General features: G+C 40.2%; 4 protein-coding genes across 4 annotated transcripts; all 4 read right to left on the minus strand.

Annotated features, from left to right (window-relative positions):
- Positions 1-2182: 2182 nt before the first annotated feature.
- LOC311358756 (olfactory receptor 4M1-like) lies at positions 2183-3124 on the minus strand (the record flags this gene model as incomplete). The annotated part of the gene is made up of 1 exon (XM_084478881.1): positions 2183-3124. One exon carries the CDS (start codon positions 3122-3124, stop codon positions 2183-2185), a length of 942 nt encoding a protein of 313 aa, XP_084335007.1.
- A 3669-nt stretch (positions 3125-6793) lies between these two features.
- LOC311358451 (olfactory receptor 4B1-like) lies at positions 6794-7726 on the minus strand (the record flags this gene model as incomplete). The annotated part of the gene is made up of 1 exon (XM_084478478.1): positions 6794-7726. One exon carries the CDS (start codon positions 7724-7726, stop codon positions 6794-6796), a length of 933 nt encoding a protein of 310 aa, XP_084334604.1.
- Positions 7727-9633: 1907 nt separating this feature from the next.
- Positions 9634-10593, minus strand: LOC311358757 (olfactory receptor 5AR1-like; the record flags this gene model as incomplete). The annotated part of the gene is made up of 1 exon (XM_084478882.1): positions 9634-10593. One exon carries the CDS (start codon positions 10591-10593, stop codon positions 9634-9636), a length of 960 nt encoding a protein of 319 aa, XP_084335008.1.
- A 1565-nt stretch (positions 10594-12158) lies between these two features.
- LOC311358759 (olfactory receptor 10A3-like) lies at positions 12159-13097 on the minus strand (the record flags this gene model as incomplete). Its single annotated transcript, XM_084478883.1, has 1 exon — positions 12159-13097. The coding sequence occupies one exon, from the start codon at positions 13095-13097 to the stop codon at positions 12159-12161; it is 939 nt and encodes a 312-aa protein (XP_084335009.1).
- Between the last annotated feature and the right edge of the window lie 1125 nt (positions 13098-14222).

Raw genomic sequence — 14222 nt, forward strand, 5'->3', positions numbered from 1 at the left:
ATGGATTCGTAAAATAAAGTAGTTCCTGTGTATTATATTATATATATAATCTGTTATCTGGTAAAAGCTTTTAACAACCGTCATGGGTATATAAATAGGGTACTACATATGCCAACGCAGAACACCCCCTTGCAATTGGAAGTAAGGTTCATTAAGCTAAGTCGATTCCAGTGAGGGTCAATGGTCGAGTGCCAGGCCCTGCCTGCGGACAAAAATCCTTCCGGATCAAAGCCGTCACCTGAGGGGTCATTCGTCCCCGACATCCCCATCACTCAGCAAATAGTCCCTCAAGTGTTCAGGGGGCCTGAGCTGACGGACAGGTCTGCCTGGTAGACACAGGGTCGACCATCTCTCTGCTACATGCTGGCGTCCTCATGGGGGCATGGTCACCAACCAACGAACCAACCAGACTCATTGCTCGTTGACCGGAAACGGAAAGGGGGGCTGTTTGGTTGTAGTCTTTTCGCTCGGTTCTCCGTCTCAACAGTAGGGCTAGAACAGAGCGAAAAGACTACAACCAGCCCTCCTTTCCGTTTCCGGTCAACGAGCAATGAGTCTTCCAACAGAAATCAATGGATTTACAAAATGCCAAATAAAACACGACAGAAACTGTATTTCGCTACGATACTTGTTTTGGAGCCTCAACGACCACCACTAACCACTCGGTGAGTTGCACATTTCTGAAAACGAGCGTCTAGAGTTGTTTTAAGGACAGGTTTGTGAATGCCCGTAGCCAGCCATTCTGAAGCAGGCAGGGGCGATTCAAAATGAGCCAAATACCCAAGACTGGACCAATGGTCAAAATCTCGGTGTTAACCACTCTATTTCATCCTAGACAAACCAGAAAGGGGCCTCAATGTTCAAAATACCGGAATAGTCCTTTAAATGAAAAATCAAGGCCAATATAGACAGAAAATATGTATCTCATTGGACCAGTCACTAGGCCATATGAGTCCAGCACAAACACTTTAGCTAATGTATTTCAGATGTCTTTTAATAAAATAAATTGCATTTGATTTTGGTGTATGGTTGTTACAAAGTATTTTTTTCTGTTTCTGTTTGCGTGTCTGTCTGTCCCAAACATGTTGCAACAAGTAAAATGCAAGCATAGGAAATGTGTGATGTGATATATGTATGTTGTCTAAACTGGGTAGAATAAAGAGTCATCCGAACTTATAACAATTATGGTCATATATTTGGGCAAAAACAGTACAATAACATACAAACAATCATACAACAAACTAACAATTATCGATAAACAAACAAACAATGATCCGAAGCCTGTCATACAATCATCCGAGGCCTAGATGGGCGTCCTCCCTGCGTCTCTCCAAGAGTTCACCAAGGAGAAGTCCCCTGGATGGGAAATGATCCTGCGTCCCTCCAAGAGGTGCGCAGGCCGAAGACCCCTGCATTGGAAATCAGCCTGTGTCACCACAAGAGCTCTGCAGGCTGAAGGCCGATGTTTAGACTAACCCCTAAAGTCTAGATCGTTTGGCTAGTGTGAGCACGCCATCCGTACAGTTGAATTCCGTGGCCTCAGTACACTTCGGAGAGGTGTGCTCAGACCACGGTACAGATGCTAATGGGCCGACACGCACACACACACGGATACGCAACCTATATGTACAAGAGGCAACCGTACTCAGGCCCAGTTGAGATTGTCTAGTGTGAGCACAGGCCAGTGGCACAGTGGCACAGTGGGGGGGGGGGGTGGGCAATCGTACTTGAGTAGATACAGGGCAACATTGCCCAGTGTGCCCTTATACACTTCTGTCAGGATTCTGTGGGCAGATCTGTCACCCAATAAAACTAAAGCCTTTGTTAACCATATGGAAATCTATTGATTGATCCTCCTCAGGGTGTCATAAAGAGGGGTTTGTGGCCGTGCCTTATCAGATGGAACCCTGGCTTCTCCACTCTTCCCCCGGGGGTCGGTTACAGCTTCTAACACGTACCCCGAAGGTGTCACGAAAAACAAGCACATTCCAACCGATACAGAGACACAGAATGTGAAAACAGATATTTCCCATTACAATATGTTTTAAGCATTATTGTGGTATCACCTCATAACTTTGTAGTAAACGATACTACACTTTACATTATGGTGTAAAATACAAGAAGATATAGACCAATCTAAATGTATTGCTACGATGATTATTGTCAACACATGAACTCATGACTATCTCCTATAAACATTTAAATAAAACAGAATCTTGTTGCGTACTTTGGTCAGTTTAAATCCATATATTAGGGGGTTCATGATTGGGGATATAATCATGAACACCATGGAAATGAAGTTCTTCAGTGATGGTGAGATGTTTTTGGAGCCAAAGTGCATGTACATGATATCAAAAACGACAGTCCACATGAAGGTGAGCATGCAGGTGAGATGGGGCACACAGGTCTGCATGAACTTCTTCCTGTTCTCCATGGAGCCCCGACACGTCCTCACCAGGTAAATGTAGGACCAGACGATCACCAGCCCGTGGAAAACGTACACAACTACCGTAATGTACACCACAATGCTGTTCGGTGTGGTGTTGTTCGACGGGCACGCCAGCAACACGATGACCCAGTTCACACAGTACAGCCGCTGGATCTTGGCGCTGCAAAGAGTGAGCCGGGATGTAAGGGTGATGAGGACGGTGTGAAAGCTGAAGGGGGTCAACCAGGAGAAGAAGACCAGTAGGGACAACCTGTGCTTGTTCATATAACGGTGGTAGCATAGGGGTCGACAGATGGCCAGGTATCTATCGTAGGCCATGACGGAGAGAATGGACAGGTCACTGCATGCAAACGAAAACATCACAAAGGCCTGCACGAGACACCCGTTGTAGGAGATGACGTGAGACGGGGACAGCAGGTCCAGGAGGAATTTGGGGTAGAAGCCTGTGGTGCCGTAAAGCCCATTAATGCAAAGGCAACACAACAGAATATACATGGGCTCATGCAGGCTTTTGTCCAGGACAATGGTGAGAATCAGAGCGCAGTTGATGGTTAGTATCAAGCAATAACAAAGTAAGGTGGAAGTAAAGAGAATCACTCTATAGTTTGTGGTCTCATTCAACCCAGAAAGACTAAACACTGTTATCATAGAGATATTATCCATCATCATTTTCATATGCCTACAACATATTCATCAATTAAACTGTATCACTCTTTGAGTCACATAATTCTCATTAGTGTTATAGCGGTAAGAGAGGGAGGGGTTCTCCTGTACTCCACATCCCTGAAGGGTTCGTCCTCTTTCATGTCTTAAAATATAGTCAGGAGACAGTCGAGGCAACCAATGAGCATGCAAGCTCAAATCGGCCAATCACGTTAGTCAACACAGGAATTAGAATGAATCATATTATGCTTGACAGTGATTATAATGTATGTATTTGGTGTCGATGATAGTGCAGCTTGCTATAAACAGGAAGTAGCCATTTATTCATGCTCTTCAGTCGAGTAGGGATCGCAGAGGAAGTTCTGACGGACCAGGGAACCTGTTTTGTTTCTAAGGTTACGGCTGAAATGTGCAAACTCTTCAAGATGAAACATGCCCGAACTTCAGTCTACCATCCCCAGACCGACGGCCTGTTAGAACGATTCAACCAAACGTTGAAACATGTTGAGAAAGCCGAACACTCAGTACGTTTACATGCACAGCTTAATCTGATTAAAGCCATAGTTCGACTATGCTCCGCAATTGGACAACTTCAATTGTCCGGGTATACATGGCGGTGAGTAAATCGATTCATTGGCCGAAGCGTGTCATGCCCGGTACGATAGGTGGCGCTGTGCCCATTTCAATTAGTGGTAATAGAGCCACCGGTTGACCTCTTTATGTCACCAGCAACAACAAACTCACTTTTTTTTTCAAACTGGTTTTTCCGATACCGATTTCCGATATCACTTTTTGTGTTGGCAAACAGCATTTAATTTCCTGTATATTAAGAAATAGACATGCATCCAAGCTGTGCTCAATAGCTTTTATTCTCTCACTTGTAAATAAGAGGGTTTTTTTAAAAGGGTATGTGTTGGGAACGTTACTTTTAAAAAGTAATTAGTTATAGTTACTCACTGCTTGTTCCAAAAAGTAACAGAGTTAGTAACTGAATTACTCTATAATAAAAGTAACTAGTTACCAGGGAAAGTAATTATTTGCGTTACTGTAAAAAAAAAAAGTAGCTTTATAGATGCGTGTGTCGTTGTGACATGCTTCATTAGATTCGTCGACAAAGTCTTGGACTCCTGGACATAATGTACACTTTACATGCACGTTCTTGCCTTTGACCTCAATGAAGTAGTGCTTATATCTCCACCTTGAAAATACCAACTTTTCATCGGATTGCTCCAAACTCGTCATCTCTGCTGCTTCTTCGAATCTGTTTGGTGTGTGTGGTGCGCGTGGCCCGCTAATCTCGTTGTTAACCCACCCGGTCACTAGCAGTGTGTGTGTGGATCCAGGGGTGCGTTCGGATTACGCAGTTTATTCAATCAATTCATAGTAATTTAACATTTAACCACATTTAACATTCAGTAACGATAACGGCGTTGTAGCGACGGAAACAGTAATTAGTTAGATTACCCCGTTACTGAAAAAATAACAGCGTTACCTAACGCCGTTCTTTTAAACTGCGTTATTCCAAACGGTTCGTGGTGTTGTAAGAGGACCTGTTACCACCACCTTGTGGAACTTCCATATTACTGACATTGCAGGTTGCAGTCAGTGACTGAGCTGTAGGTATTTTAAAATGCTGCCAAACTGCAGACATTTTAACTAGCTATCAACGTTACCGACGCGTGTCCGCTCCACTTTTCCAACTCGCTAATGGCGGCTGATGCAATAGGACAACAACGACAAACAAACGTAACAATTATGGGATATATTAAATATGGATCGGCCATGAAATTGAATTAGATCGGCCGATCCCGATTGACCTTAAAAACCCTGTATCGGGCCCGATCCGATCCGGGGATCGGGATCGGGACATACCTAGTTTTCAGTAGACAGCTGTCAGTTCACTTCGGGTCCATATCATTTCTCCGATGCTCCATTGTTCCGACCTCTCGGTCGTACAGCTGCAACAAACAACACGACTATCGTCTCCTTCTACTTCCAGCTCGAGCATCTCGAGCATGTGCATGACGCAATTCAACGCATAATCCAATTTGACTCCATACATGCACGCTTAACTCGACTATCGCATTATCTAGGGGTCTTATACATGCATCTTAATAATCCAATCATAGTTGGACTAAGCCAATAATTCGACTTTCTTGAGTGTCATGTAAACACACTGAATGTCGATGGGAAGAACTGGGAGCAGCTTCTCCCCTATGTAATTTTCTCCATCAGGGAAGTTCCCCAGAGTTCCACATGGTTCTCCCCGTTTGAGCTGCTCTATGGTTGGAGACCCAGGGGGTTCCTCGACATAGCCAAAGAGGCCTGTGAACCGTAGCCATCACCCCACAGGTCAGTCATTGAGGGAAGAATTTACATTGGACTTTCACCTTGCCCTCACCTTTTTGAATCAACCCCTTTTTGTTACTTTTGCTCACAAAAGTTTTTACTTGTGTTGTCTGTTTTCACACCCAAAATCAACCACGTCTCAGTCAAACTGCCACACTAGGTAATGTTCTAAGACAACATCATGCTCACTACAATAGCTATGTGGATGATAAACATGACTCATTACAGTTCAATCCAATGACATCAGTGCCTTGAGCTCTTTCTCTGAATATTTGACCACCATTAACAAATGGATGAGCACAAATATATTTAGAACTTAATGAATCCAAGAGGTGCACGGTAGTTGAAACCCTTTGACATTTAGCTTAGGGTTCCCAAAGTTTTGTGTATCATTTTCCAGGACATTTCCCATAACCTTTCTGTGATCAGGGAGGTATTTATTTCACTGTACGAACTGTCAATAGCGGCAACCCCAATTTTATTGAAAAAGAAGCATACAAGATTATTTTTCTGTAAACCAACTTCAGTAAGGTGTACCATAACTCTTGACGTACAAGCAGTCAAAGTTTACAATGTCCAAGAATCCAACCTTTCAACAAGTCAAATCACCTATTCATCCCCTAATGCCCATGTCACACTGTCCCGAAATTGACACCAGATGGACACACAATAAAGGAAATGTTTAAATTCGGCTCAGATACAGAATTGTGACAAAACTTATGCCAAGTTTGTTTGTTAAACCTTACTTAGGCATTTAATAAATAGATGGATAACAGTTTAATATCCACAAAAGGGAACAGTGCAAATTAAGAAAAACAAGTTAAGTATTTCTACTTAACATGAAGTTAACATTCTGTAATATTAAGTGAAAAACCAAAGCCAATATAGACAGAAAATATTTATCTCATTGGACAAGTCACTAGGCAATGCGTCCAACACAAACACTTTAGCCAATGTATTTAGGATGTCTTTTATTTAAAAACAAAGTATTTGATTTTGGTGTATGGTTGTTGTATTGTATTTTTTTATTTTTGGAAGATTAGCCATTGGATTGCCTGTTTGTGTGTCCGTCTGTCCCAAACATACCGTTGGCAACCTAGACAGATATTGAGACAGGGAATAAATTACCAGGGAGAAGGTTTACCTTGGAACAAGTAAAATACAAGCAAAGGAAATGTGTGATTTTATATGTTCAAGCATTATTGTGGTATCACCTTATTATATGTAGTATAGTATACTACACTTTACATTATGGTGTAAAATACAAGATATAGACCAATCTAAATGTATTGCTACAATGATTATTGTCAACACATGAACTCTCTGTTGTGACTATTTCCTATGAACATTTAAATAATACAGAATCTTGTAGCGTACTTTGGTCAGTTTGAATCCATATATGAGGGGGTTCATGATCGGGGATATAATCATGAACTCTATTGCAATGAAGTTCTTCAGCGATTGTGAGATGTTTTTGGAGCCAAAACGCATGTACAAGACATCAAAGACAACAGTGCACATGAAGGTGAGCATGCAGGTGAGATGGGGCACACAGGTCTGCATGAACTTCTTCCTGTTCTCCATGGAGCCCCGACACGTCCTCACCAGGTACAGGTAGGACCAGACGATCAGCAGCCCGTGGAAAACGTACAAAAGCATTGTGAGGTACGCCACGATGCTGTTCGGTGTGGTGTTGTTCGATGGGCACGCCAGCAACACAATGACAAAGTTCACACAGTACAGCCGCTGGATCTTGGAGCTGCACAGAGTGAGCTGGGACGTAACGATGATGTTGATGGCTATAATGCTGAAGGGGGTCAACCAGGAGAAAAAAACCAGCAGGGACAACCTGTGCTTGTTCATAAAACTGTGGTAGTGCAGGGGTTGACAGATGGCCAGGTATCTATCGTAGGCCATGAAGCAGAGAATGGACAGGTCACCGAATGCAAATGAAAACATCACAAAGGCCTGCACATGACACCCGTTGTAGGAGATGACATGAGACGGGGACAGCAGGTCCAGGAGGAATTTGGGGTAGAAGCCTGTGGTGCCGTAAAGCCCATTAATGCAAAGGCAACACAACAGAATATACATGGGCTCATGCAGGCTTTTGTCAAGGACAATGGTGAGAATCAGAGCGCAGTTGATGGTTAGTATCAAGCAATAATAAAGCAAGGTAGAGGTAAAGAGAACCACTCTATAGTCTGTGATCTCATTCAACCCAGAAAGACTAAACACTGTTATCATAGAGATATTAGCCATCATCAATGAAACTATACCACTATTTGCTGGAGTCACACAATGCACATTCAGGTTGTAGTGGTTAAAGAGGGAGGGATTCTCCTGTACTCCTCATCCCTGAATGGTTTGTCCTCTTTCGTGTCTTAAAATATAGTCAGGAGACAGTCTAGGTAACCAATGAACATGCAATTTCAAATCAGCGTCACGTTAGTCAGCACAGGATCTACCTTCTTCAGTGGATGTTACATTAGAATGAATCATATTATGCTTGACAATGATTATAATGTATATATATATATACATTAGAATAAACTCAGCAGTTATAGACCTAAAGTGTTTCATAGACTGTTACAAAACATTTTATAAAGAACACTTTGATACCAGAGTTATGTCTTAATTGCCAGGAGGCTTCCTTACATCATCCTTTTTTTTTGGGCGGGCAGAATTCGACATGCGTGATGCATTGCTGTTTCTTTAGACAGTCCATAGGGGACTAAAGCGTGGTTTGTTTTGGGTGACTTAACTACCAACTCTGTTAACAGAGTTGGTAGTTAAGTCACCAACTTATCAATCAACGTTGATAAGGTTGGATATTACATTGAAGGGAAAGACACACCATCAGTGGTGGTCAAATAAACTTGACTTAAGCAATGTATAGAGCTATTCCCACATCCCTTCTGTGAAGATACTTTTTTTTTTTTTTACCAAATTATCAACTTTTTAAAAGAAGACGCTGTATTTTAGAATAATTCCACTCTGTTTTTAGAACTAATACAAACTTGTGGAATATAGATCTGTGGTATGAGGCAATAACAACACTAAGCTAATGTTAGTTGTAATTTTTAATGAATGTAGAAATTGAAAAATTATTTTTGCTATTATTTACGATTAGACGTCACTTCCGTCCTTTTTCCTAGCAATACCAGCCCGTTTCAAATATAATGGCAATCAAAGTTTGAGAGGGTGTCATTTTTTAAGTATATTGACAACCTTTTCAAATATTGGCAATTTATGCATTAAAAATGCATTTTTAATGCATTTTTCCTGAACATCTTGAAGCATAAGAGAGATGGTTTAAAACAGTTGAAACCACCAAATATATCTGAAACATATAATCAGGCACACATTTTCCCCATTATTTTTATTTACAATTGCTACATGTGGGACAGAATTGTTCATTGTTACAACACTTCAGCCAAGTTTGTTTGTTCAATTTTACTTAACACCATTTCTATCTTAATCAAATGTTCTTCTTTTACCACCCTGCACTTTAAAGATAGATTTATAACACTTTATTGATCCCCAAAGGAAAATTCAGGTGTTATTACAGCAAAAGTGTACTGCACAGTGCCGAGGTAGACAAACTTTTGTTTTTGAATTAACATGAAGTTAACATTCTGTAATATAAGTGAAAAACCAAAGCCAAAACAGACAGAAAATATTTATCTCATTGTACAAGTTGGCCAAATGAGTCCAGCACGAACAATAGCCAATATATAATGTTTGAAATAAAACACAATGTATTCGCTTTTATTCTATGGTTGTTCTATTAATGCATTTGTTATTGGAAGATTAGCCATTGGACTGCCTGTTTGTGTGTCTGTCTGTCTGTCCCAAACATGTTGTACTGCAACCTAGAGAGACACAGACAGGGAACAAACAAGGGAGGTTTACCTTGCAACAAGTAAAATACAAGCAAAGGAAATGTGTTGTGTGATATATTCAAGCAATCTTGTGGTCTCTCCCTTTCATTCTCAAAATAAAAAAGGAAATACTGTGGATATTCATAATTTATTATTCTTAATATATGAATAAATATATGAATATATGTATTATTATGTATTTATTTTGATGAATAATTAAGATGAGATTTAAACAATATGCCATCAAAAACAGATGCATAGTTAACTTGAGAATTCAATTGTTTCAACTTAAAATCCCGGTTTGAAAGGGTTAACTTGGCACTCTTTATTTCTTCTCCTGGCAGGAAAAAAGCTCAGAATTCTGTTTCGAATCTTGGTCAGTTTAAATCCATATATAAGGGGATTCATGACTGACGGGATAAGAAGAAACTCTATTGAAATGAAGTTCATGAGACTTTGAGACAAGGTCTGTGACCCAAATCGCATGTATAACACATCTAATGATAATGCAAAACTAAAAATTAACATAGATAGCAAATGTGGCACACATGTTTGCATAAACTTCCCCATCTTATCTTTAGATACTAGGCACATCTTGATTAAATAGATGTAAGACCAAATGATGAACACACCATGGCTGAAATAAAATATTATATTAATGTATCCAAGGATGGCAGTCACCTTGGGAGTTGAGCATGCAAGTTGAACAATCATCCAGTTAACACAGTACAGTCTGTTTATGTGAGAGCCGCACAGCGGCATCCCCACCAGTGAGACAGAGTTCATGAACATTGCATAGAGCGGAATGAACCAGGAAAAAAACACAAACATGGAGAGCCTCTGCTTTGTCATCACTGAATAATACACCAACGGTCGACAAATGGCCACATATCTGTCGTAGGCCATCAGAGCCAGGATGGACAGATCGGCGCTGCTCGCAGAGTGTACTACGAAACCCTGTACCATGCACTGCGCATAAGAGATGACGTGAGAGGTTAAGAGATCCCAGAGAAACTTGGGGAAGAATCCTGCTGTTCCATATAGCCCATTGAGGCAGAGATTACACAGGAAGATGTACATCGGCTCGTGAAGGCGTTTATCCATAATGATGATGACAATGATAGATATGTTGAAAAAGAGAATAGCAATATACCACAATAAAAAAAAGACAAAGAGAACTATCTTTTGGTCCATGGTGTAGTTTAAACCTGAAAGAGTAAACAATGTTACCACCGAAACATTATACATTGTTTGATATGAGTCACGACTAGAAAATTAGAATCACTTCAGAAAAATAAGGCTCAACACGGGGTATCAAAGTGCTGTGGTAGTAGTACACATCAACTGTTGTGTCCCGATCTCCATCGTGTCTGTTCACTTTTTAAATCCTCTTGACGATGGTGATGGTGACATCACCTAAGACATCTTAATGGACCAATCAGTGAACTGCTGTGGTCATAATTATGCCAATGGAAATTTTTATTTGCACTTTCAGTGTATAGAGTAGGCCTAATCTCTTTAGATTAATGCAATTTATCATAGATATTTATAGTTTTTCTGATCAGTTTAATATTGCCTCGTCAACAAGATCAGCAATTTAATGTGCAGTTACATTAGTTTTTCTTTGTCCGTACATTAATCTGTGCATTCAAATATACATTTTATATCAAATACAAACAGTTTGCAATATTATTTCCTTGATGATCACCGCATGGAGACATAGCTGTTTAAAGCGTTACGATACCATTTTTCAGCTATACCATTGTGTAGGGGTGTTCCCGACCCAGTAAAGGGCTCTTTATGGTCCCACGTTCACGCAATGCAATATAGTTCAAAAGAACTAGTTCATTGAACAAGTTCATTTTTCTATGAACTTTGAACTGGACGCAACATATTTTTAACTAAGAAAATAACTTGAACTTGAACTAGTTCAGATTTTGTGACATTCTGAATTGATGCTTAGGTCCAGATTACATGATTATTAAATAGAGTTACTGCCTTATTTGTGATAAATGAAACAGGTGTACAAATAATATCCACAACAATTTGATATTGTAGTGATGGGCAGCAGCTAATGGAGAGGATTCATTTAAAAGATAAGCACAGAATACAGTTTTTCTTCAGTTTCTAAAAAAACTTAATGAACTGAACATGAACTAGTTCAAAACTGAATTGGTGAACTATGAACGTGAATTTATTCATTTTATTTTGTATGAACTGAACTTTGAACTAGTTCATGTGAAGTATGAACTTGCACAACACTGTCCATCGGCACATTTGGATGTGTTGACCCCCACTCATATACTGATGGCTATCTTATAAGTGTGTGTGATTACAGTTCAGCACTGGAGCCTGGAAAATGAGGGTGCAGTAGATTAAGGAATACAAACACTTTCATATATATATATACATTCATACATACAATTATTTGACTTTATGCCTAACTCATATTCAAAAGATATTGAAAGCCAATGTATAGTTTAGCGTAAACTCAACTAAAATCTCACTTCAACATCGTTATTTTATTTTTTTTGTTAATGATTTAAATCTGTATTCGTATTATAACTTTATAACAAACATGACAAACATATTTGGGCACATTTTTACTAACATACAGTTTACTGTTTCTGTTGAACATATCATGTTGTCACACAGATCAAATCCTTCCTCAAGCTCTAGGAGATGAAATGTATTATATTGCAAAATCTCCAAAAATCCCCTATTGAGGGCTAACGATATGTTATAATGTTTTTTTTTACATCGATAGTCAGTTTATAAAGTAGAAATATAGTAGCAGTACATAGTTGGTACAATTACCTATACATTTGCCTGTTTCGACATAGCAATTTTAAGATCACTCTTCTTATTTCTGGAAGCTTGAGTCCATACATGAGAGGGTTTAGAATTGGAGGGATCACAACAAACTCAAGGGATACAATTACAGCTTGTGTTGGATATAGCTCTTCTATATCATAGCGGCTCAGGGTAATATCACAAAAGATGCTAATGGTATAGCTGAAAAATGTAACAATGTGTGGCAGACAACTTTGGAAAACTTTCCATTTGAACTCTGAAGAGCGTTTCCTACAAATAAGCAAAATCTGTAGGTATGTATATGAAACAAAGAGCAGGGGTATAAACACAGTCGTTACACTGAATAACATGCCAACAAGGTTGTTGATAAAAGTGTCCACACAAGACAGCTTCACAACAGACCAGTTAGCACAGAATACTCTTGGTATTTTGCTACCACACAAAGGGAGTCTACCAGAAAAATAAATACATGTTCCAACAGCAAAGACTGGGTAGATCAGTGCAAAGAGAGACAGCTTGTATACCATTTTGGAGGTCATGGTGTTGTGGTAGTGTAAGGATTTACATACAGCCACATATCTATCATATCCCATCATACTGAGAATTGTGAATTCATACGATGCATACGTATACATGACGTAGATCTGACTGAAGCACTCTAGACGAGACATCAAGTGGGTTTCATGCAGAAGGTCTCTTAGGAACCTTGGGAAGAAACCAGTGGATCCATACAGAGAGTTGACTGAAAGGCACACAATTAAAACATACATGGGCTGATGCAGCGACCTCTCTAGGGAGATTACCAGTATGATGATGACATTAGCAGATACAATAAATGTATACAGAAGAAAACTAAATGCAAACACTTGGTAGCTGTAGTTTCCAAAGTGTTCAAACATAGTAAGATTAAAGTGAAATGAAAGGGAACTATTTTCCATTCGACAGACAAAAACAGACAATTCAGGAGATGCGTTGGTGGTGTAGTGTGCCCTCCTTGTTTCTTCATAAACCTCCCCTTTCTCATTAAACTTGGTTTTGGTCAAATCTGAGGAAGAAAAGACAATCAAACAGTTCATAATCTAACAAACAAATGATAATTTATGACAATGTGAAATCTTAAAGAATTACCCTAACCCTAAAATATACAGTGTATAAATTGTATCTGCTTCTATATTGCCATACAGATAGTCGGTGGTTCCTACAAGTGAGAGAAAGTACTCGTGGCACTAGCTAGAACAGAGCTGTATGAGTTAGACAGAGGAGATGCCAGCCTCTTTAATGCATGGTAGTGATGTCACCATAGCGTCATTAGAGTTTTAGTTTTTTTCATGCTTGCTATATATTCTCAATAACTCAAATGTGTGGTGTGAAGAATCTAGTGGCATCTAGCGGAACAGACTTGTCAGAAATGTAACATCATTTTGTATGTTTTACAGACAATAACTAAATAAAATGTATAAATCGATCAAAGAAACTCATCACATGACACTTGGCTACTGAACGCTGTCGTAGACGATGACATCATTGGCACCTTATGGCGCGTTTCCACTGGCGGGTGTGGGTCGGTTCGGTATGCAAAGGTGCGGAACGGTTTGCGTTTCCACTGCCAAAAGTGGGCGGGGTCCGGACTGAGCCGTGATGAGCCGTACTCATCTCGCAGTACTCCTCCGTTGGGGTACTGAGACGCCTGAAAGGGTGCCAACAAGTTCGAGCTACACATGCTGTCCGTTGATTGGTCGACAGAATCGTCACTTCCAAACACAACACAGTACCTGCGAGGTATTTCTGGACAACGGCGAAAGCTTAGCTCATTGAAGAAAATGTCCCGCAAAAGTTTAACGTCCTTTTTGGACATCCTACATTGTTTCTCTTTGTTCATTGTGTTGCGCTCTTCTTTTTCCTTGGACTTATTAGCAGGCCACACTGTGTCGGGCTGCTATGAGGTCAAGATGCTTACGTAGTTTCCGCGGCTATTGCCATCCGGCTTAAACCCCGCCCTACCATAAGGGTACTGTCGGTGGTGGAAACGCGAGCCGTAACTGAGCTGGGTCAAACCGCACCTT

This window comes from Micromesistius poutassou, assembly GCF_964030765.1.
Source record: "Micromesistius poutassou genome assembly, chromosome: 14".
Classification (NCBI taxonomy): Eukaryota; Metazoa; Chordata; class Actinopteri; order Gadiformes; family Gadidae; genus Micromesistius; species Micromesistius poutassou.